The sequence below is a fragment of the Echiichthys vipera genome (genome assembly GCF_963691815.1).
Source record: "Echiichthys vipera genome assembly, chromosome: 14".
Taxonomy (NCBI): Eukaryota; Metazoa; Chordata; class Actinopteri; order Perciformes; family Trachinidae; genus Echiichthys; species Echiichthys vipera.
Window position 1 is genome coordinate 784,852 of NC_139839.1, and position 24,429 is coordinate 809,280.

The window sequence follows — 24,429 nt, forward strand, 5'->3', positions numbered from 1 at the left end:
CATTCATCGAGACAGCGTCCGAAGGCACCGAAACTTTCCGTTACGTTTATTTTAAACAGATTTTTTAATCGTAGTATTTCCTGCCTGGTAAACGTAACATGCTCCCCTTGTTCACATGGTAACAATTAGTGTCGTCTCCACACTAGAATTTCAAAGTGGACACCAACACCCAGGAAAATACTTGATATCATTTCCGATGCCACCAAAATGAAGCCTTAGAACAATTAGAACAATACAAACATCAATAACAGCACTTAAGAAGTTTTCTGACGCAGTGAAAATAAGAATAAAACACATGTAGGGTGAATATAAATATGACCAATGTTTGTTTTATTGTGTTGTGTAGCTCAGGGATGGACATTAAATGAGTCCATGAAGGAGGTTTAATCAGTAGTTGTTCGTCAGATTTCTCCACAGTGTAAACAGAACACCACACCACCACAAAAGCAACCTGGTTCATGCTGTCCAATGCAACGAGGAATGCAAAGATCTTTACATTGGAGAAACAAAACAACCACTGCATAAACGCACGGCCCAACACAGGAGAGCTAACTCCTCAGGCCTGGACTCGGCCGTCCACTTACACCTCAAGGAGAAAGCCCACTCCTCTGATGACAGCAATGTCCAAATCTTGGACAGAGAGGACAGATGGTTTGAAAGAGGAGTAAAAGAAGCATCTATGTAAAAGTGGAGAAACCATCGCTAAACAGAGGAGGAGGTCTGAGACACCACTTATCTCCAATTTACAATGCTGCCCTTTCATCCCTTCATTCAACAATCTAACCTCAAAGGACAACTGTTCACACATGGCCCGGGTGACCCCAACGACTGTCGTTCAGACTCAATAGAGACCTAACGAAGTCGAAACCAACGGCCCACCAACGACTGTCACTCTAACGACGGGCGTGGGCACTTGGAGCACAAAGGGTGTCAGTGACATCATCGGCCTGTGAGAGGTTAAATACCTGGATCTCCACACCAGTTAGTTTGACCAGTCCCAGCCTGGTCCTGGACCTGGTCCTGGTCCTGGTCCTGGTCCTGGTCCTGGTCCTGGTCCTGGTCCTGGTCAGATGCGTACATGAACTGATGAAGCCTCTTGGATGAGAGGTGAAACGTCTTCCTGACAAACAACCAGTCCAGTTGTTTTTGACTGAAATTGCTTTGAGGAGAACGACGACCTGGACACATGAGAACATTCACAGACTCCATGCTAATGTATTTAGCTACACTCCTGTTTATCTGCTGTGTTTAAATATGTTTAAATAGAGTTGTCACAGCAGCTGCCACTGTGTCTGTCTCGTTGGTGGTTGACTTTCAGACACGTTATTATGATGTTAGCTGTTTATTATTGAGCCTAGTTCAGATAAATCATTCGCATCGCACTGTTTGTGCGCGTTGTACGTGTAATTTTAGTCATTATGCATCTTTTTGTAGTTATTTTGCATCTACGTAGTCTTTTGTGTCTCTTTGTAGTAATTTTTATATTTCTTTTAGTCATTTTGCATCTATTTTCAGTAAGTCTGAGCTGTTTTGTTTTTATTTTTAGTAGTTTGACTTTTTATTTGGTCGTTTGCATGTAATTTTAGTCATTATGCGTATTTTTGTAGTTATTTTCTACAGGTTTTGAGTGTTTTTTACGTGGTTATGTCCCTTTGCAGTCCTTTTACATATCATTTTAGTCATTATGCATCTTTTTGTAGTTACTTTGCATCAATTTTGAGTGTTTTTTATATGGTTGTGTTACATTGTGGTCATTTTGGGTCGTTTGTAGCCGTAGAGGTTGAAGATGAGATGAGATGAGAAAATGTCTGTGTGCACGTCTCTGCAACTAACAACACACGCGTGACGTTTTTAAGTAAAATTTGGGCTTAAAACTGGAAAACCGGGTGGAAACTGTGAAAAGTCAACCCGGTATATTTACTTATCTTACAGAGTTCTGTTGTTTTTGACCCGATGGCACCAGACCGTCTGCAAAGTGACGGTTAAATCCACGATTTACTCTGTGATCCCATCTCTAAGAAGGAAAACAAATATAGCTGCCACATTATTTTTCTACAAGGAGGTTGCCATGGTTACTGCATTATGGGGGCAAAGCTCTGACTTTACTCTTGTTCCTGATGTTTCTAGCACTTGACCCAGTTTGGGAACTAAATCAAGGACTCTGAAGTGAGGATTTTACAAAGCTCTGGTCCAGATAAACTTATTTCTGCAGTTTACGTTTGTTTAATCTGAGAACGACTATTTTTACACGACTGTTTCACTCCACCGTTAAAGTCACAGAGCGTCTCCGTCACTGACTCTTTATCGTTGAAACGTTCACGCGTGCTGTGGAGGAAACACGTCACCACATGTCTGGATGTATTCTTGACACAGAGACTGGGTGGAAATGAGTAATGGGCTCTTTCCGTGTATGAGATGATCGTCAGTGGAGTTATTTGTAGTTTCCGCGGGTGACACGGAGAGGCGGATATTCCCTGGTGCGTCTCAACTTCACATCTGAACTTTTTATTCCAACATTACTGATAAAAAAAGATCATAGCTGCAGATAAGAAATGTGGGCTACGGTTTATGGTCGTGTTGACAGTCGTTAATGTAAAGCTTGACAGAAAAGCAGAGATCTGTCGCAGCGCGTTAACGACAACAATAAACACTTTAAACGCAATAAAAATATAAAACAAGGTTAGGGAAATTTACGGTAACACTTTATAATAACCATCATTAATAAACGGCAAATTAACAGTGATTCAGACTAAGTTATTATACCGTAGTTACACCGTTTATTGTTGCGCACATGAACTTTATACATATATTAGTGTTTGTTAACGACCGAATGATTTGTAAACCTTTAGGAAATGGTTTGTTAAACGTCTTTAAACATTAACTGGTTTGTAAATGTCTATAAAAATGATCTGGTTATTGTAAAATAGCGACTCATGATTGTGAGAGCGTGTTAAATGGTTAATTCAAACTTTGTTCAGCATCTGTAAACATTATTCAGACTTAATAAAACACTTATTACTACATGGCAGAGGAAAACTGCTCTAAGTTTGAACAATTTTCATTGAAAAGTGTGTGTTTTTAAATGTTATTTATATTTTTTATATAGTGTATATGAGGAGCTCTTTTCCAAAACGCTATGAATCCATTTCAATAGTTTAAGGAAAATGACATTTTTTACCTTTTTACCCAAACATTTGGTTAATATCAGTTTATCTTTATTTATGGCTCAGTCTGAACGTGTTGAACGGACGGACGACACAAAAAACTCTCCCGCTTCAGAGCGCCGCCATGTTGGATCGCATAGAACGCTCACTGGATTCTGATTGGTCGAGAGTTTTCATCAGTTTATAATCATTTTTTCACTTTTTTTTGTGGTGTTTTTAATCGTTTTTGTGTTTTTTCATCAGTTTTTAGTCGTTTTTTTCACTGGATTCTGATTGGTCGAGAGGACGTATCGCATTTAGGCTAAAAATAGGTTTGGCGCTGGTCGCCGTTTGGAAAGGAACTGCATCTTTAGACAATTTTCAACAGGGAAATATAGAGATTTGGCAAAAACACTGATGAAGCAGTGAAAAGGTTCTGTTTACAGTAAAGTGACAAACTCATTTTTTAAAAATTTGGCTTTTATCTCGTTTTGGAAAAGAGCTCTTCATTTTATATAGTATATATTATATAGTATATATTATATAGTATAATATTATATAGTATATATTATATAGTATATATTATATAGTATATATTATATAGTATAATATTATATAGTATATATTATATAGTATATATTATATAGTATAATATTATATAGTATATATTATATAGTATATATTATATAGTATATATTATATAGTATAATATTATATAGTATATATTATATAGTATATATTATATAGTATATATTATATAGTATATATTATATAGTATATATTATATAGTATATATTATATAGTATATATTATATAGTATATATTATATAGTATATATTATATAGTATATATTATATAGTATATATTATATAGTATATATTATATAGTATATATTATATAGTATATATTATATAGTATATATTATATAGTATATATTATATAGTATATATTATATAGTATAATATTTAGGTACATGGTTGAGGTCAATGGTCCTTGTACCGTGCAAATGGCAATAACGTTCAACCATTGAACGTTATTGCCATTTGCACGTGGTGCGGTGGTTAGCACTGTCGCCTCACAGAGAGAGGGTTCCTGGTTTGAATCCCTTCTGTGTGGAGTTTGCATGTTGTCCCCGTGGGTTTTCTCCGGGTTCTCCGGTTTCCTCCCACAGTCCAAAGACGTGCAGGTGTTGGGTTCATTGATGACTCTAAATCACCCGTAGGTGTGAATGGTTGTCTGTCTCTGTTCGTCTCTATGTGTCCTGTGATAGACTGGCGTCCTGTCCAGGGTGGACCCCGCCTCACGCCCGATGTCAGCTGGGATCGGCTCCAGCCCCTCGTGACCCCGACAGGGACAAGAGGCTGAAGATGAATGAATGAATAACTTGCAACATACTTATCATAGTTTAAAGTGTTCATCATTTGTCTGTGTTTGTAATTTATTCATCCTTTATGTGGAATTTAACATTTCTGAAAAGAGGAACGTTCTGTTTGAACAGGAAGTTTACACACTGTTTTACTTCCCCCTTTTTTTTACTCTGGACTTTTCTCTGGTAAAGCACACAGAGCGATATGCAAGAGGGACACTGTGAAGGCTTTGTTTCTCTGCCCGCCGCAGTTTCCCCGACTTTGCATGTTCACTTGGTGACCTGAGAGTCGTGACGGGTCCGTGTACGACGAAGCGTGTCAGAGAGATGCTGTGAAACAAAACCGTGGACGAAAAAATCTCGTCTTCTCGCTTAATTCGGTGTTTTTACGGGTTTTTAATCAGCAGGTCTGTTCGATTTGGGAGAGGAGGAGACCTCTGCGGCTAATCCGTCTCCTGAACGACGTACGCTGAAGGAATCCTAACCAACAACGAGCCTTTAGTCCTTCAAATGACCTCCACCCACCCACTCCTCCTCCTCCTCCCCCTCCTCAACACTCTCCTTAACCTTAAGAGGAGACGCACCTCCCTCCTCCAGCACACAACGCTCTGGCCAGATGTAGTGATGTACCGCTGCTCTCAAACCGAGCTGTTAGATCATTTAAAAATCCAAATTATTGGCACCCGCTCGCTCCAGCTGACAGGATGTATGTGGGCCTGACAGGAAGTCCTAAATAAACTGTTTTAAATGAAGAATGCGGTGAAGAGAGGGCGTGTTTTGATTGTTTAATCATTCAGTGAAAATGTACCCGTGGACGTGTTCATGTTATTGTGCATGTTACATTAATCTTACATCAAGCTGCTGGCGTCTCTGCAGACCCTACTGCTGTGCTCAAAACCACCCACTATACCTGCAGCGGGTTCCACTTCGCCCACAAATGTAGCCATCATCATCATCATCATCATCTTCAAGCGCTTATCCCGGGGTCGGGGTCGCGGGGGGGGGGGGTTAACTGGAGCCGATCCCAGCAGACATCGGGCGTGAGGCGGGGTCCACCCTGGACAGGACGCCAGTCTATCACAGGACACATAGAGACGAACAGAGACAGACAACCATTCACACCTACGGGTGATTTAGAGTCATCAATGAACCGAACACCTGCACGTCTTTGGACTGTGGGAGGAAACCGGAGAACCCGGAGAAAACCCACGCAGACACGGGGACAACATGCAAACTCCACACAGAAGGGCCCCAGTCGGGATTTGAACCACCTTCTCACTGTGAGGGGACAGTGCTAACCACTACACCACCGTGTAGCCAGATATGTAGCCATGCGAAACAAAATCTGCAGTACGCCAAAAATAAATAAAAAATACCCAGATGTCGTAGTGATTCTGAAAAAGTCTTGTGACTGTTCGCACCAATTTACCTCGCCTACTGTGTCCCACGATGCAGAGTGCTGGAACGCTCACTCACAACAAAAGAACAGAATAGGTTTACTTTAATGATCCCAGACTGGGAAATGACTTTGTAACAGCAGCAGTGAGTCAGCAAATAACAAACACTTTGTACAGAACATACATAGACTCCAATATAGACATAGTGTACATATACAGTGCACAGTGGGAATGTTAGGATGCAGCGTCTGTATCTGGGCAACAGCGGAGTGGATGAGGTCACAGGCCAGCGCTGCATCAGCTGAAGGAGGAACGTACGCACCGATAATGATGGCAGACGTGAACTCCGGGGGCAAATAACAAGGCCTCATCCCCACAGTCAACAGTTCAATGTCCGGGGTACAGAGACGTCTCCCCACGCCAACGTGTCCGGGTACATGGTTGAGGTCAATGTACAAGCTGTGCCATTGTTTACTTGTGCTTTCCAAAACAGGAAACCAGCTTCATTCTGCAAAATACATCGACTTAACACTTTTGTACCGTATGCTACCGATAAACGCAGTGTGCAAACTGTAGTCTGACATCGTGGCGCTAATTCGCATATCTCCTATAGGCTACTGGGCCGGGTCTGACCAACCTGGCAACCCGAGGGCTTTTAATTATTTTTTGTTGTCGCGACTACGATCTTGAGACACTAGATGGCGGCGTTCGCCTCATTCTCTGTATTCACCTTTTAGTCATCAACAGTGCAGACGTGGCGTTGAGTGACACGTGCATTTTGAGGCGCTGCTTGGTTCATTTCAAAGCAGGAAATCAACTGCAGCACTTAAGTCTGGGTTTCCTTGTGTCGGTCTTCAATGGTACCATCATCTCGCATTTTTTTTTTTACATATTCAGAATAAAGATTTCAATCAATCAAGGCTGTAAGAGAAGCAGAACCACGTCGTTGTTCAGTCACAGGTGATGATTGTAACATGATGTATTTCCTCCCTGACACATTCATAACCGTGTCGTCCGTCTCTCCCCGCCACAGTAACTGCCCGTGCTCCCTGGCTGCAGCCCTGGCCCGAGCCACAGCAGACAGCCTCCTGCAGACCGACCTCTCCGTCCACCACCTCAACAAGAGCGCGGAAGATGGAGCCGACCCGATACCACGTGAGTCTTCCCCGCGGAGCCCACGAGGCCGAGGCGCAGACAAATTAGGTCTCCCACACACATTCACAGCAGGCTGCAAACCACCAGAGCTTTGTCCCACTTCTTCCCCCGCAAATATGCATTAAGTGGTGTTTGACCGCAAGAGGGCAGAGCTCCAAAACATTCACAACAGATCCTTTTTTAACACGACCGTCAGGCTTCACCCGCTCTCGTTCTCACACACACCGGCGTGAACGTATCTGGGCTGAAGGCTTCGATCATGTTGAAGTTTATAACAGAAAAGAACATGAAAATATGTACAAACTGTGTTCAGCAGCAGTCCACGTCTGTTTAAGCTGCATTAATCAGCATTTTCCTATCAATAATTAATGAAATGATTATTTCTACTCTGGGAGAGACGTCTGCAAATACACTGTTTCTTTCCTGTTTGCCCAAAACTGCAGTGATCAGCTGCTTTAGGACACTAGTGAGTCTTTATTTTAACATCATTTTAAAGGAAACTAAACATTTGAGACCTGTTTTTATAGATTTGTGTTTTCAGTTTGGACCAAAGAGTCACAAAGTTTACGTTGTTCTCTTTGTTGTTTTTGTCGTTTTCGTGGGATTTTGGGAAGAACAGGAAATTCATCAGCCTTATCTTCAAAGGGATGGTTCATATTTCTGCACAGGCCAGTGTTTAACCTGCAGTAATATGATCATTTTAACTTAGTAATCAATTAAATGTTGGATCTATAAAATGTCAGGAAATAGTGAGAAATGTTTCAGTCAAGTGTCTTAATATGATTTAAAACAGAGAGAAGCAGCAACTTTGTGGTGGTTTTGCATCTGTTTTTATTCATTTTGCATCTTTTTCAGTCATTTTGCATCTATTTTTAGACATTATGCATCTTTGTGTGGTGGTTTTGCATCTTTTTCTTTAAACATTTTGCATCTTTTCAATCATTTTGCATCTATTTTTAGACATTATGCATATTTCTTTGGTTGGTTTTGCATCTTTTCAGTCATTTTGCATCTATTTTTTAGACATTTTTGAATCTTTTTCTGTTGGTTTTGCATCTTTTTCAGTAATTTTGCATGTTTTTATTCATTTTGCATCTTTTTCAGTCATTTTGCATCTATTTGTAGACATTATGCATCTTTGTGTGGTGGTTTTGCATCTTTTTCTTTAAACATTTTGCATCTTTTCAATCATTTTGCATCTATTTTTAGACATTATGCATATTTCTTTGGTTGGTTTTGCATCTTTTCAGTCATTTTGCATCTATTTTTTTAGACATTTTTGAATCTTTTTCTGTTGGTTTTGCATCTTTTTCAGTAATTTTGGATCTAATTTTAGACATTTTGCATCTTTTTCGGTTGGTTTTGCTTCTTTTTCAGTCATTTTGCATCTACTTTTATTCATTTTGCATCTTTTTGTGGTGGTTTTGCATCTACTTTTATTCATTTAGCATCTTTTTGTGGTGGTTTTGCATCTTTCTTTATTCATTTTGCATCTTTTCGTGGTGGTTTTGCATCTGTTCATAGTCATGCTGCGTCTATGATTTGCACTGTTACACTTTAGAGGGTGGAAATGGGACACGGCAGCAGGCTCTGTCTCACCGAGACCGTATTTGGGAGAGCAGCGTGAGACAGAGGACAACGGCAATGACAGGATAGACTATTACACCTGCAGCTAACATTAGTAGGTCAAGCCCATGTGCACACACAGCCTGTGACTGTGTTATTACAGAGAAATGGAGCCCTGAAGCCACTGCCAGGCGGGCCTCTTGTTCCACTAACTTCTCAATGACAGTTTCTGAAAAAGTGAAAAAGGTTTTTCCCAGCGGACAATATTAACTTTAATGAGTGATTTGTCTGTTAAGTTCCCAAGTTTATCGATCACAGAGTGAGTTAAAACAACGGTGATGGATCATGTGACCCTAATCAAAGCACTTGTTGCTGAGTTTTCACATCTGTGTGTCTGTGGAGACGTTCCCGCTCTAAATGGAAACACGCCGCCATGTTGGTGACGCTGAGCGGTTGGTCTGCCGCTGGAGCTCGTCACTGCCGGTTATGCTGCGTTCACTTGTAATCTGAAATCTGGAACTTCCAACTTCTGAGTCAGGCTTGTAGTAAGGGCAGAAGTCTAATAGGAACGTGTGTGTGTGTGTGTGTGTGTGCGTGTGTGTGTGTGTGTGTGTGTGTGTGTGTGTGGATTTAAGAGGGGAGCATATAGGGGACGGACCAGAAGTAGAGAGGTGAATATTTGTCAATAAAGTTTACAAAAGAGCAAAAAGGTCGACACACATAGTGACTGTGAACGTGACAAGATGGAGGCTCTGAAATAACAGGCATGCTGCAGTTACATCTTTACGCCACAGAGGCCGCTAGAAACAACTACTGTAAAATCTTAAGGATTCTGACTTTAAATGAATAAATTCAACAATACAATCATGTATCTTTTTAACTTTTTGTTGTTCCGAAGTGTTTTTGTTTCAAAACAGAAGAGGAAATGCTGAGTTTGTATTAACAGCAAACGGGAGCAGATCAAAAGGAAGCTTCTAAAAAATGACCAGTTATACTCATTAAAAACAGACCCGTTACCTTTTGTAGATGAGGTAAATATAAGCCCCAGATGCCTTTTGAGTAAATACGTTGATATATAAGTGTTAATATTTCATTCATGTTAGGCTTAGACACGTTAAGTCATTTTATTTTGATGAAACTCGCCGTGTTACAGCAGCGAAGAGCATCGTGCAGTAACAAGAAAAATGGAAGAGACAAATAAATAAGTAAGCAGTTAAAGAGCGAGTGTGTGAATCCACACAGACTACAGCTGCAAGTGCTACAAAGTGTTATGGCTTGTGCATAATAAACTGACTCTGTGTGTGTGTGTGTGTGTGTGTGTGTGTGTGTGTGTGTGTGTGTGTGTGTGTGTGTGTGTGTGTGTGTGTGTGTGTGTGCGTGTGTGCGTGTGTGCGTGTGTGTGTGTGTGTGTTAGAGATGGAGTCTGTGAAGCTGGCCTGGCTGGTGTTTAACAGACTGTTTGAGATGTGCTGCCTCTGGCTGAAGGAGCTGCCTTTCCGCCGCCGCCCACAGCCGTACTACGAAACCTCCATCCACGCCATCAAGAACATGAGGCGCAAGATGGAGGACAAGCACATCATCATCCCCGACTTCAACGCGCTCTTCAACATTCAGGTAGACTAGACTCCTCCTCCACGCCATTAAAAAGAAATAAATACATAAAATAAAGCAGCACAATCTGGCCAGCAGGTGCAAGTTAGTTTAGTTTATTTCTTCCTTTTGTTCTCCCATGTTATTGTATGTTTATATATATATATACGTTCACTGATGTCAGCTAGCTGCTGAAATGCCTGGGCGACTTTTTCCGCGTGCAGCCGACAGGAATTAACATTGAATGATGTTGTAAATGCATCAGTCAGTGAAGTCAGGATGTTAAAGTATTAAAGTCGTTGTTCTATCATGTCTGCTTAACTGCAGGGGGCTTTTTCCCATTCCCCATGTGCATCTTTGTGACTGAGCGTCTTCTTTGAGTCCCGTCTCCCTCAGACCTGTAGTGTTACTGTTCATTAAACTGACCTGCTTTTGTCTCTCAGGATCAGGAGGAACAGGCTTACTTCGCTGTGTTCGACGGTCACGGCGGCGTGGACGCTGCCATTTACGCTGCCAACCACCTCCACGTCAACTTGGTCCATCAGGAGGCGTTCAACCAGGACCCGATCGAGGCGCTCTGCAAAGCCTTCAAAGTCACAGACGAGCAATTTGTGAAGAAGGCCGCACGAGAGGTAACATCTCTATCTCAGAAACACATTCACAAGAGTTTACACAGAGTACTGAGCCCAGTAATCTTCTGTTACGTTGACTGGAATGCATTTGTTTTACCACTAACACGACTATTCACCTATTCCAAATCTGATGATCCTGCCGTTTTGTGTGCAAGCTCAACATTTGTAACGTGTGTGTGTGTGTGTGTGTGTGTGTGTGTGCTCGGCAGCACCTGCGTTGTGGCACGACGGGCGTGGTGACGTTCCTGCGGGGCCGGACGCTGTACGTGGCCTGGCTGGGAGACTCCCAGGTCATCCTGGTCAGGAAAGGACAGGTGGTGGAGCTGATGAAACCGCACAAACCAGACAGAGAGGTGACTTACACACATACGCACACACACACACCTGCGGGAAAACACTCTAACTTGTTATTTTAATGTTTATGGAAAGAAAAAAATTACAGTTTGAATATTTTTATCACATTTTAACATTTTAACACCACGATAACACTGATAACCTGATCACTTTGGTCGCTATAATAAAACATACTAACTCACCGTTGTGCCTTTATCATGACCGAGGAACAGTATTCTCCCATCATGCAACACTGTGGGGACAGTTTGAATCATTTCATTTTCTCATTTCATTTCTTCTTATTTTGAGGCCAAAACTATTTCAACTGTAACTAAGACATTTGGTGTCTGAATGATACTGTTATTTTATTTTAATCTCTGTTCAAATGATTAATATTGAAGGAAAAAAACATAAATACAACAGCTGACTACAAACCTTTCAACCATTTTTGCATTTACAAACTCTAATATTTACATTTGCACTGATGTCTGTGTTGAATTCTAACTTAAAGCTGAGATCTTGAATGAAATATTAGGTCATTTAAATGTTAAATAACCAATGCACCGGTCTTCACCTCTAAAGCCGACTGTGCTTCATGTGTCTGCAGGATGAGAAGCTGAGGATCGAGGCTCTGGGAGGCTGTGTGATCTGGTTTGGCACCTGGAGGGTTAACGGCAGTCTGTCTGTATCCAGAGCAATAGGTAAACTATTGATACTCACTTTTACCACATGCAGTATAAATGTATTCATACACTGGACTGATATTTCTTCTCATGCATGTTTGGACTTTGTCAGCTGATGTTTAAGTGTGAGCAGACTAAGAGAATAACCTGTCGCGTGTGTTGACAGGCGACAAAGAACACAAGCCCTACATCTGTGGCGATGCAGACCACGGTGTCTTCCCAATGGACGGTTCAGAAGACTACCTGATTCTGGCCTGCGACGGTTTCTGGGACACAGTGAATCCGGATGAGGCGGTGCGGGTGGTCAGCGACCACCTCGAGGAGAACACCGGAGACACCACCATGGTAGCCCACAAGCTGGTGGCGTCGGCCCGTGACGCGGGCTCTAGTGATAACATCACGGTCATAGTGGTCTTCTTGCGGGACCCGCGCTCGCCACTACCCACCGGCGCAGAAGACGACGAAGAGGGTGTGGTGGAGGGAGAGGCGGGGGACGAGGTTGTGGAGGAGGAGGAGGAACAGGAAGAGGAGGAGGAAGAGGAGGAGGAAGACGAGGCAGTCAGGGTAGAGCGCGAAGGTGGTGAGGGAGGCAGCACTGCGGACATCGGGGGGAAGGGTCGCGGAGGCTGGCCCCTGCAGCAGTGCTCGGCCCCCGCTGACCTCAGCTACGAAGACCGAACAGACTCGTTGACGGACAGAACTAGCCTCAGCCTGCTGGGGCCGTCGCTGGAGGGCCGCATCTCCCTGACCGAGGTCTCACGGCAGCCCTGCTCCGACCCCGTCACAGCCTGCCGCATCTATCGAGAAGAACGCCCACCGAGGCGCAGGTCCTGTATCCCCTTTCAGGAGTCCGGCATCTGTAGCTTCACGGACCCGCTGTGGCCCCAGACAGCCATGCTGTTAGGCCAGGCAGTGAGTCGAAGCCGCAGGCTCGGTTACGCCGGTCGCCGGTGGAGCCGGAGGAGGCCAGGCGCATCCAAGGAGCTGCTAGGCCTGTTACCATCCGGCCACACGCAGCGTCACTCCGGTCGGCCTGGAGTGGCAGTGCCTCACCTGCCCCAGGATGCCACCATCTAAAGAGGTGACCCAAGCCAAACCATCTCCTTCATTTATTCAGTCCTGCCCCTTCAACCCCCCCCCCCCCCCCCACACACCTCTGCCTTCAACAACACGTCTTTCTTTGATAGTAGGTAGTCCTGCAGAGGTTATGTGAATATCGAATCTCTGTCGGAGGAGTGGTGCGCGCTGTCCTAAGCCGAGATGTTCCCCACTAAACACAAGTCCTGCTCCCTAATACTGTAGGAAAAGCGCAGAACTGCATCCTCCCCATTCTGACCATCGACCAGTCGACATGAAGCCACAGCTGGACACAGATGGTTGATAAGATGCGTTCAGATTGTGTTGGACAACAAAAGCTCCTCAGTGCCAATAGAAGCAAAAGTTCACTTGAGTCTGAACACGTTTCATTTTTAATTTATATGCTCGGTCGCTCCACACTCTCGGAAGCATCTTTAGACAACTTAGAAAACTTGATCTTAACGTTTATTTAGCTTTAGAAATACACACTACTTGGATTCAATACACCCATATGTGATCGTTGATACAGCCCACACACTCCTTTGAGGCTTTCCTTAAGACTTTTGAAGCCTGGCCGGGTCTGGGAGCTGGTCCCTTTTAACAGCATTAGGCGACATTCACACCAAATCAGGCGTTGTGGCAATAGATGCAGGGTTGCGCGGCGGTGGGGGAGTGCCACTTAAGATTTTGTCTCCATTGTGTTCCCAATGGTGTTAGTGTTTAGCCACGCTGCCAGTGTGCCAGGTCCTACGGGTGGTTGTCCACATCGACAGATTAAAAAAACAGGTTAACTTACAGTAACTAACCAGGATACGAGTTCATTACGTTGGGGCTTAAACCGCTGCACAAGGCCAAATTGAGGGACTACATGTGAAACATAACGATTCACTATCGTTAGTGAGAAGAAACGGGCTACTATGTTACTGTGGTACTGTGTTATATGCTCAAAACAAACAAAAACTAAATATATGTGCACAAAAAAACACAAACGGAAGATATTAGAGATCATTTTTGTAGTAAACACCACTTCATGATAAAACGTGGAACATGCAAACCACAGGCACTTTTTCGACTTAGGGTCGCTGTGTTTTGTCTCCACCGCTGTAGCCTTTAACACACTGCCCACATTCAACGCCGGATTGGTGTGAACGCAGTCTTCGTGAGGTCTCAAACCGGTGACTGATTCTGAATTAGCCCTCCCCTTGAAGTAATTCTTCCCTTTCTGGCATGTCGCACAGCACTTAGTAAAAATTTGAACCTGAACAACTCCGCCTCCCTCCAAAGTCTCACCCTCTTCCCCGTCTGATCTCTGACGCTCTCTCCTCCCCCGAGGCGTGCGGTGAGAAAGTGATCAGCGCGAGTGAAAAGGCCGGGTTGTTTACACTACCGCTGACGTTAGCGCTGACGCTAATGCTAATCTTCCTTGGACAAATAACACAGTATTACAGAACTATGCTAACTGATAACTGAAAACATCTGGATTCTGGGTTATCACATGTAATGCTGCGTTCTTGGATCAGTCAAACTAAAAGGACCTGTCCAGCAGAAACTCTGCGACCATTTCATCTCTTTATAGCTCCGGATGAAGCTGCATTAGCCTCCGCCATCGCTGGAAAGCGGAGCCCATGTTGACTCGCGTCTCACCTCTTGAAGCATCAGTTCTTCACCATTGCTCTCCCTCACAGACCGCTCTACCGCTCTGACGCTCTGACGCTCTGCAGAGAGGCGCGGCGGACACCAGTAGGCAACGGGAAGGGACGCTGCGAAGATGACAGGCAGGAAGCTCAGCAAATCATTTTATTCGGACTGAATGGTTCAAACATTTATCAGAAACATATACTTTTGTGTTAGGGCGTTTACATATTAGGTAAGATTAAAGTGCACTCCGATCCGGGGCGCCAGGTGTTAAACATTTGTCTTTCCTTATATTTATAGCCGCCCAGGTGTAAATGCAAGGTGAGGTGACACATATCATGTTTTGTCTTGAGACAGCCGTCGAGAATGTCGAGTAACCCCCGAACATTAAATTAAACTCTAATGGCGTAGCTCGCCTCTTTAAACCTCAGCAATCCTCTGGTGGCAGATGAATAAAGTTCATAAAAAGGGCGGCCAGAGCGAGTCTTTCTCCTGGGCACATGCTGTTCTTTTGACTTCTCCATACGGTCAGTGACCCAGCCATTATCCAGCACACAGTTTAGACTACAGACCAAAGCACTTACACCGGATTATAAAAGATTAGCAGTCACTTACCTGAATAAACGCTTCATGTAGTATTCCAGATGGGGATCTACTCCTATAATGGTATTGTTTTTTGGAGAGCGGAGGGGAATTCAAGGGGGTATATCCACGAGGATTTCATTTATGAGTGCAAACTATTTCATGTTGGGCCAGGATAGCTAAAAACGGCAGAACACGTGCCTTTCATGTGTGTTACTAAAGCCTAGTGCACACATTTTCACCAATTACTGAACTTAGGCGTTGATATTAGTCACTAAGAACAAGTATGGCTTTCAGGCGGGTCGTACTGTGCCGCTTTAAAAAGGAATAGTTTAAAGAGTTTATTGGTTTTTCTTGTAAAGAGAAAACTGATACCATACTTATGTCTGTACACTAAATATGAAGTGACAACCAGCAGCTACTGCAACTAGCTTAGCTTAGCATAAAGGGTGGAAACAGCTACTTTGGCTCTGTCCAAAATCCTGTCTTTTAGCAGGATGTATATAGGCATTAACAAGTCGTTTGTGTACGGATTAAACACATATATCATTTATAACATATATAATATCACAAATATAATATATAATCTCATCTCATCTTCAGCCTCTTATCCGGGGTCGGGTCACGGGGGCAGCAGCTTTAGCAGGGGACCCCAAACTTCCCTTTCCCGGGCCACATTAACCAGCTCTAACTGGGGGATCCTGAGGCGTTCCCAGGCCAGTGTGGAGATCTAATCTCTCCACCTGGTCCTGGGTCTTCCCCGAGGCCTCCTCCCAGCTGGACGTGCCTGGAACACCTCCCTAGGGAGGCGCCCAGGGTTCATCCTTACCAGATGATCCTGAACCACCTCAACTGGCTCCTTTCAACGCAAAGGAGCAGCGGCTCTACTCCGAGTTCCTCACGGATGCTGAACTTCTCCCCCTCTCTCTAAGGGAGACTCCAGACCCCCTCCTGAGGAAACACATTTCACACACTTGTACTCGCGACCTCGTTCTTATATAACGTGTTAATAAAGTGTTAATTCGCAAGCTTTAGAGGTTCTGTTAGCGAGATTTTGTTGTCACTAAGGTATAACCATCTGCCGCCTATAGCTTCATAATTAGCGTACAGACATGAGAATGGTATCAAACTTACCATCGAGAAAGTGATAAAGCATTTCTCAAAAAGTCCTTTCAGGAGTCTGTCTCCCTAATGCCACTTTAATCTGATTTAATATAAACATGTAGCCCCCTTCTCACACTAGCATGTTAGCGATCTTCAACTCGATAGCACCTGACTAAGACATAAAAGACAGTTTCCCCATGGACATGCATTGGTTTAATATCTAACGCCAGACATAGTAGATCCCCTTATTCATCAATGTAATCAAATAATACAGATTTATATGGTAAAAAGTACAATAAGAGCACCCATACCCAGTTAGCTTGGTGAGATTTAACCGTGGATATAAAAGACTTTGAAGTACAAACAGCAGCATTACTGTATATAACCATACTTAATGACTATAAATCATAGCTATGCTACACACTTGATATTAGAAGTCAAATAACTGTCACTTTCAAAAGCACTAAAAAGGCTTTGGTTCATCCTTTTTTAAACTGCAATCTTTCCCTTAGCCTAAGCGTATCCTGTCTGCACGTTGGGAGAATGAGCCAAAGGGAAACCAAGAGCGTTAAAACGTGACACCACTGAGTCCTGATGAAGCGGCCATGTTGGGAGTGAGAATGCAGTTTAAAAAAACAACGACAAAGGTTATGTTTGCATTTCGTTTTTTTTACGTTACAATAGAAAAGGCCTTCAGGTGGACTAGCTAAGTTGTTTGGCAAACGTAAAGCTATCTCAGGATAAGATTGGGCTGGTGTTGCAAGTCAGAACAGAGCGGTACACACTCTTAACTTCTAACATAACCTGTAACCCCACAGAAATAATGACGTTAGCTGATGATGCTCTGCTTTGATTTAAAAGTAACACTGTGTTATAAGCCTGTGAATGTTCTCATTTGTCCAGGTCATCATTATCTTTAAAGCAATTTCAGTCAAAAGCAACTGGACTTGGTTATTTGTCTAGGAAGACGCCAACGACTGCCACTCTAACGACGGTCGTTGGCACTTGGAGCACAAAGGGTTCCAGTGACATCATCGGCCTTGTGAGAGGTTAAAGACCTGGATCTCCACACCAGGTAGTTGGACCATCCCAGCCTGGTCCTGGTCCTGGTCCAGTCCCAGCCTGGTCCTGGTCCTGGTTCTGGTCCTGGTCCAGTCCCAGCCAGGTCCTGGTCCTGGTCCAGTCCCAGCCTGGTCCTGGTCCTGGTCCTGGTTCAGTCCCAGCCTGGTCCTGGTCCTGGTCCTGGTTCAGTCCCAGCCTGGTCCTGGTCCTGGTCCTGGTCCAGTCCCAGCCTGGTCCTGGTCCTGGTTCAGTCCCAGCCTGGTCCTGGTCCTGGTCCAGTCCCAGCCTGGTCCTGGTCCTGGTCCTGGTCAGATGCGTACATGAACTGATGAAGCCTCTTGGATGAGAGGTGAAACGTCTTCCTAGACAAACAACCAAGTCCAGTTGTTTTGGACTGAAATTGCTTTGAGGAGAACACTGTGTTAGTTTTACGAAGGACATGCTAACTTTTGCAGCCAAACATACCTTACTTCTCTCTTTTGTTTTGGGGATTTCTCAAAACAACCGTGAAAATCTTAATATACCAAGTATTTGGGAAAAAAATCCAAAGTTTGACCGGCCAGCCCAGTTACGGTTGCTTTGTGAGCTGCAATTGGACGATGGGTAGTAAAGGGTGGGGGTTCAGCAAATGCGACACATTAATTATTCCTTTACATTCCCATAACATCGTCATTCCCCAGATTCTGTGTTCGATGCAGTAAAACATTTCCAAAACATCAGGACGTTGACGTGACGACCAGGTTCTGGAAATTGTGCCGACACGACACAGGAAGAGGCGTGGGATCGGAAACGTGGCGCAGAATGTACCTCAAAGACTCGGTGAAGTGTGTCGACATGAGGCGGTGTTTATTTTTAGGGGTGGAGGAGGGGGGGAGGAGAAGAGGGGGGGATTCGTCTTCCCAAAAGGCATCTTTAGCTACGAGGAATGTAACTGTCGAGATGCTCAACTAAACCACCACTGCGGTCTCTAGGAAAACGTTGGTCCATACCCAAAGAAGATCAGGAAAACAATGGGAATCACAGGCATTTCAAATATTCACTTAGGCACTGATGTATATTACGAGTACTAATTGTGAGTTGAGCAAGTGCCGGAGGTGTGTACATATATTAATTACGTCTTGTGATTTTAATCCATGCTCAGCGAGGTGAGGATGTGATGTTGTTGAACAGCCTGAGAAGGGCATCAGTCTATTAACACTGTCGCTGCCTTCAAGAGCTGCTCAAGTATATTTAAAAAGAGTTAAGCCAGCCGGGCTTTTACGGGAAGAGTTGTAGTTTTACTATCGTGGCCTATAGCTGCTGTTTCACCCTGCTTTCTTACCCTGACACGAGGAAAGAGAAATCTGGGGAAATATACAAAAAGATGTTAAATATTGGACTTAAAAAACATGGTTTTCTCTTAGCTGCAGCTTTGATTTAAACATTTTTATATCAGTAACAGCCTTAAAAGGGAAGAAAATATCTTGCCAATCAATTTGTAGTTTGTACGGTTTCATTCCAACTCTACAGATGATTAGCATCGCGTCGATTAGCATCGCGTCGATTAGCAGCGCGTCGATTAGCGATGAGGAACAGACGAGTGACCCGAGCTTCTGTGGCGTTAAAATAACTCGAGGTTAGATGTTCTACACATATCACACAGGGCAGTAAACTCCAGGGAAGCAGAGCTGCCAACAGTGAAATCATTTGTCTCAGAAATCTTGTTATAATGACAAAGTTTGAAAAACACAACAGCAAATCCTAAAACACAACGGCAAATAGGAGAAACAAAGACAGCAAATCCTTAAACGCATAGTAAGGTAGGGTGCAAAAGTTAGGGTCTATCTGTCAGAGGATCCTCCTGACTCGACTGTCTGTCACACGGGAAAGCATCGGTTTTGAAAACAAGGGTACTTCCGAAGATACGTTTGCTTTTATTATGAATTAACAAGATTGTCTTTCTTCGTACGGAGACGCTTTGTCATTACAACAAGACACTTGACTGGCAAGTTGAAGCATGCACTTGTCAGCTTGCGGCCGCACCTCAGAGCAGCTGCGCGTTACTTTTCTGTCCCCTGATGTAGTTTTACAGCAGGTCTTAAGTGTCGATGGGGGAATAACTCTCCGCGCTCTGGAGGGAAAGACGTACCACGAAAACAGTGGCAGAGATCCACGGGTTGCATTCACCAAAACCTTTTACCTGTGAATCCGTTACACGGCGTGACTCATCAAATTGCAAACCACCAGACGTTGTCACCGTATGAGCAATAAAAAAACATCTCTCCTCATGGTGAATCCTCTACCTAAGCCCAAGAAACCGACACTCCCTCCCTCCCTCACGCGCTGCTTGCAGTCGGTCCCTGATGATGTTGATAAGGAAGGCGAGCTCTCCCATAATTACTGTCTTAACTCCCCCTCCGTGAATCTGCACTGTGTCGATGTGCACACACAAAACAAGCTTTTTCTCTTTGTTTCTCTGTAAGCAATAACGACGTTGCATTAAAAGGCTCTCTGAGGGTTTGTCTTCTGCAGGAAGATGCAACAAAAACGTGGTTTCGAAGAGTCACAGAAAAGCTGAAGCTCCTGAAGTCACTTTCTCATTCATTTTTCCCGCTAATAGAGAATTATGAGCCGTAATTTGCTGCCTATTGTAACGTCCAATGGTCCGCGGCTGTCGGCTTGCTTTGAGTTTTGAGCCAAATGATCGTGGAAAAATGAATGTGAAGCTTTCTTCTTCTTCACCTGATGAGGAGGCAGGACAGTTTACGTACATTTGCCTGGACTTCTTGGACCTGTGCACTCTGTTCAAACGTCTGCTAATGTGGGACACAAAGCGCTGGTCAATAAGATCACTGATGGCTGTGACTGGTCCCGTCCTCTTTCTTGTCCTCCAAGCTTGAAGACAAACCTCACGATTGGCTCTTCTTCAACAAGCAGGTTAGGTTAAAGAAAACAACAACAAAAAAACAGTAAAACACATTGAGTACCTGTATTACGTGTTCCTGTAGTATATTAACTATGTGTACTGTAACTGGTGACTAATTATCATGTATATAAAGATTAGAACAAGTCATCGACTGTTGTTTGATTGCTTGGTTTGTGTCTCTTACTGCATTTAAGTGGTGAATTGTCAAGAAAAATGAGTTTCACTTATGAAAATGACAAAGTACGAAGGTCAACAGAATAACAGGAAACCTGAATAAATAGTTTCCATGTAGCGAGAGTGAAATGCCAGAAGCCACTCACTAGTGTGAGGAGCGATGTGATGTTGTAACATGTGGACCAGCGCTGCCTGTCTGCTGTTACATAAACAGCTTTACAAAAAAAAAAGATAGGTGAGCAGTCCTCCACATTGTTTCTATAAAAAGCCTCATGTCACCCCACATAATCTGGCTTTATTCTCTCCATTCCAGCAGTTCTTAGGAAAAAGACGAGGGGATAAAAAACCCAGAGAGGGAAAGAGCACGAGTCATCTTCCTCTGGTGTGTAGACAAAGTGGAGCAGCCGTGGGAGTGGGAGATTTACTGTCTGTTCTTCCGTTATTAGGGTTTTGTCAACAAATGCATTCACAGTCTGAACACCAATCAGCCATTGTGCATGCGAGAGAAGCAGAGGATGAGCGACACCCAAACCCGCTCCACAGACTCGTGGGCTGCAGAACATCGTCTTCCCCTCATTCGCCTTTTTCCACCAACATGGAAAAGGCTCTGTTCTGGTTCATGCATCTACTTCTGTGCGGTTTGGAGCAAAAATAAACCAATGAATAGCAATGAATAGCAGGTGTTCCTTGACCTCGAGTGCGAACAGTGACGACATCGAGGGCTGCATCATATTCTACAGGTTGGAAAGAGAAGACGGAGAAGGCAACAATGGAGGATTCATGTGATAGATCGTGTGCACTGGTCCCAATGATAGTTGGTTTAGGCTTTTTATATCTTTGATAACGGAACAAAAGCAGGACATCAATGCAATCTTCCATCTTGCTACTACCTTTGACTTCTGTTGTGCACTGGGCAATGCCAGGGCTGTGTCACTTGTCTTGGTCTCGTGGCTCTTTAGACTCTGAACTGTCTCGGACTCGGCTGTTGAGAAGTTGTTCCTTGATGCTGATTGAGGATCCGTTGCACAGAACGTCGCCTACATTTATTTCTCCGACTAGTTTGATGTTAGAGGAGAAATCGATCCGCTTTATTGATCTTCCTAATCACTATATTAGTGCTGGAGAGACACTATTGCCTCTCATGGTCTTTAACAGGACTCGATTGCTTTTGTCCCTGGTCTTGACTCCACTAGACCTGGTCTGGGACTCTATTAGGTTGCTCTTGATTACTGTCCTGTGCAACGCCCTCCGTGGTTGGAGCATCCTCGATGGTGCAGGCTGGTTCGCTAGAAAGAGCAGGGGTTCCAGGAATCCTGAACTGGGGCCGTATTCACAGAACATTTATCTTAATGCTAAGAGCCTTCCTAAGGAGCACTAAAAGTCCTTAGCTAGGGGCGCTCAATCCAGGTCATGGAGGAGCAGGGAGACCCCTAAAACATGCCGGGCAGTGGCCCTCCAGGACCAGAACTGGGCACCCCTGTTCTTAGTTAAGAGTAATTTCTTCAAACCAATTCCCAAAACCTGTGAGACCAACTTTTACTCAGGAGTGGGAGGGACTCCTGCGCTCAGACTAGAAGATGGGGTTGACCTCGATGCTATGGATGACATCATGTTCGTCCCTTCTGTGCCCACAGTGATTGGCTGAGAGGGGATGAGTCCCTTAGAGTGAGTTTATGACAGAAACACTTCAATGGGGAAGTGATTGAACTGCAGCACTATGTGGGGTCTGGATAGGGCGTTTATCATCTGGAGCAAAATCCTCCTGACGACAGCTGAGAGACGCCAAGATCGTCTGAGCTGCACAGCTGCATTTTTCACAGTTGTACCAACTTTAATCTGCGGTGATATTGGGTGTTTTTTATTGGTTGGTGATGTGATGGCATCCATGACCAACTCTACCACGTTCATAATGCCATCTCCATTCAGGCGACACCTTTTTAAAAGCTCACTATCATTTAATCTCTCCAAAATGTTGAGTACAGCAGCGATGTACTGAGTGACTCTCCTCCTACAGAGGACTCCTATGTTTTATAGATTTAGGAGCTACTTTTGGCGCTTAAATGCTTTGTGAATTACACTTAACTCTAAAAAGTAAGGAGTGAAACGCCTCTTATTTTTAAGAGTTCTATCCGCAAGTTATGACCTACTCTAAGCCTTAAGATGTTTTGTGAATACGGCTCCAGAACCGGTTCATGAACCACAGCGAATTTGTTGGAAACACCAGTTAAAAGAATTGCAACATACAGAAAAAGGAGTGAGTTCTTCTGGTTCAGGTGACACGGCAGGGGATCAGGTGAGGATGAGCCCAAACAACCAATGGGTGAAAACACAGAGCTTTAGTAACAGGGTCTCCGAATGTTCAACAGACACACAGGAATTAAGGTCTTGATGTGCTGATCCATGACTGCAAAGACTACTGGAGCATGAAGTAGATCAAAAAGGACCAGCCTCCTCTACGGTAGACCCAGAACATGCTGGAGGGATATCAAATCGCATAACGAGGTCATCCTGGGATCGCCCAGGAGGAGCTGAAGGACACAGCCAGGGAGAGGGAGGGAGGTCTGGGCAGTGAGCTGGAGCTCGTCTCTCTCCTCCTGCCTGTGACCCAGAAATCAACCTCAGAGCGGCGTCTTCAATTCACCATCTCAATTCCTCAAAATGCATCTTGAGGAGAGAGGAGGCTCGCCGGAGGAGCTACGAGCGAGGATGCACAGTTGTATCCTTTGCAGAAGCCTTTTATAAAAAAGAGGAGTGACAAAGATGGAAAATACAAACCATGACAGCTGTGCCACACATTTTAAACTGACGTCGCTTTAAAGTTACAGCTCAAAAGCACGAATGTCTCTATTTGTTAAAGGCCTGTTGCCTCGCCTCCTCTCCTTCGCCTCCTCCACTCGCATCTCAGGAGGACGGGACTAAGACGTGAGGAGAGGAGGTGAGGGAAGGTATCGAGGATAACAAGTGACAAAAAAGGGGATGCAAAATGGGCAGATAATATGTCTCAACAGGAAGTAAAGCGAATGTCTGTTTGAGAAATGAGTAATCAAATACTGATTACAGTTTAAAGCCTACAGTATAAAAAGGAGTGGTAAAGCTGTAAAGTGATGGAAGGATTTGTGTGAATCATGAAATACTAGTTTGAGAGTTTGAAACCTTGCTTTTACCTGAACGATCGTTGCGTAAAGTGGGTTTGATCGTGTGACAGAAATGACAATTTACATGTTTTGGGTTTTAAAACGAAGGACAAAAAACATTCTTTACCTCGTTGTGACGCAGAAGTTCTTGATCTGGGCATCCATCATCTCATCTCATCTCATCTTCAGCCTCTGATCCGGGGTCGGGTCCTGGGGGCAGCAGCTTTAGCAGGGGACCCCAAACTTCCCTTTCCCGGGCCACATTAACCAGCTCTAACTGGGGGATCCTGAGGCGTTCCCAGGCCAGTGTGGAGATCTAATCTCTCCACCTGGTCCTGGGTCTTCCCCGAGGCCTCCTCCCAGCTGGACGTGCCTGGAACACCTCCCTAGGGAGGCGCCCAGGGTTCATCCTTACCAGATGATCCTGAACCACCTCAACTGGCTCCTTTCAACACAAAGGAGCAGCGGCTCTACTCCGAGTTCCTCACGGATGCTGAACTTCTCCCCCTCTCTCTAAGGGAGACTCCAGACCCCCTCCTGAGGAAACACATTTCACACGCTTGGACCTGGACCTGGTTCTTTGGGTCATGATCTGGGCATACAATGCTCCGTATATCTTGTGAGATACTTCCCTTTATCCTCTACACGTATGCAAAGTTCATGACATGAATGTGACTAATGTGACTGACTTATCTTGTATGTCACCCAGCATGTGTTCATGTTTGGTATAAAAACCGAGCGCCCTCAGCTCTGGCTCTGTCTCTCTCGCAGCCTGTGTTGCGTTTGCGCGGAGCACCGTCCTTTTCTGCAGATCATGCTCTGAGACATAAAACCACAGAGAAAAGACATAACTTGTTTGGTGTCTAATCTTTGTTGACGGATGTTTCCCAT

General features: G+C 44.2%; 1 protein-coding gene across 1 annotated transcript in view; it reads left to right on the forward strand.

Moving 5' to 3' along the window:
- Window positions 1-12,942, forward strand: part of ppm1e (protein phosphatase, Mg2+/Mn2+ dependent, 1E) — a gene marked incomplete at both ends in the record, with an annotated part of 38,762 nt that extends 25,820 nt beyond the window's left edge. Inside the window, 6 exons of the mRNA XM_083927190.1 lie at window positions 6,940-7,061; window positions 10,042-10,241; window positions 10,661-10,849; window positions 11,059-11,202; window positions 11,790-11,883; window positions 12,032-12,942. Of these exons, the coding sequence (XP_083783316.1) occupies window positions 6,940-7,061; window positions 10,042-10,241; window positions 10,661-10,849; window positions 11,059-11,202; window positions 11,790-11,883; window positions 12,032-12,942 (1,660 nt within the window). The remainder of the gene's footprint in view (window positions 1-6,939; window positions 7,062-10,041; window positions 10,242-10,660; window positions 10,850-11,058; window positions 11,203-11,789; window positions 11,884-12,031) is intronic.
- Window positions 12,943-24,429: the final 11,487 nt, after the last annotated feature.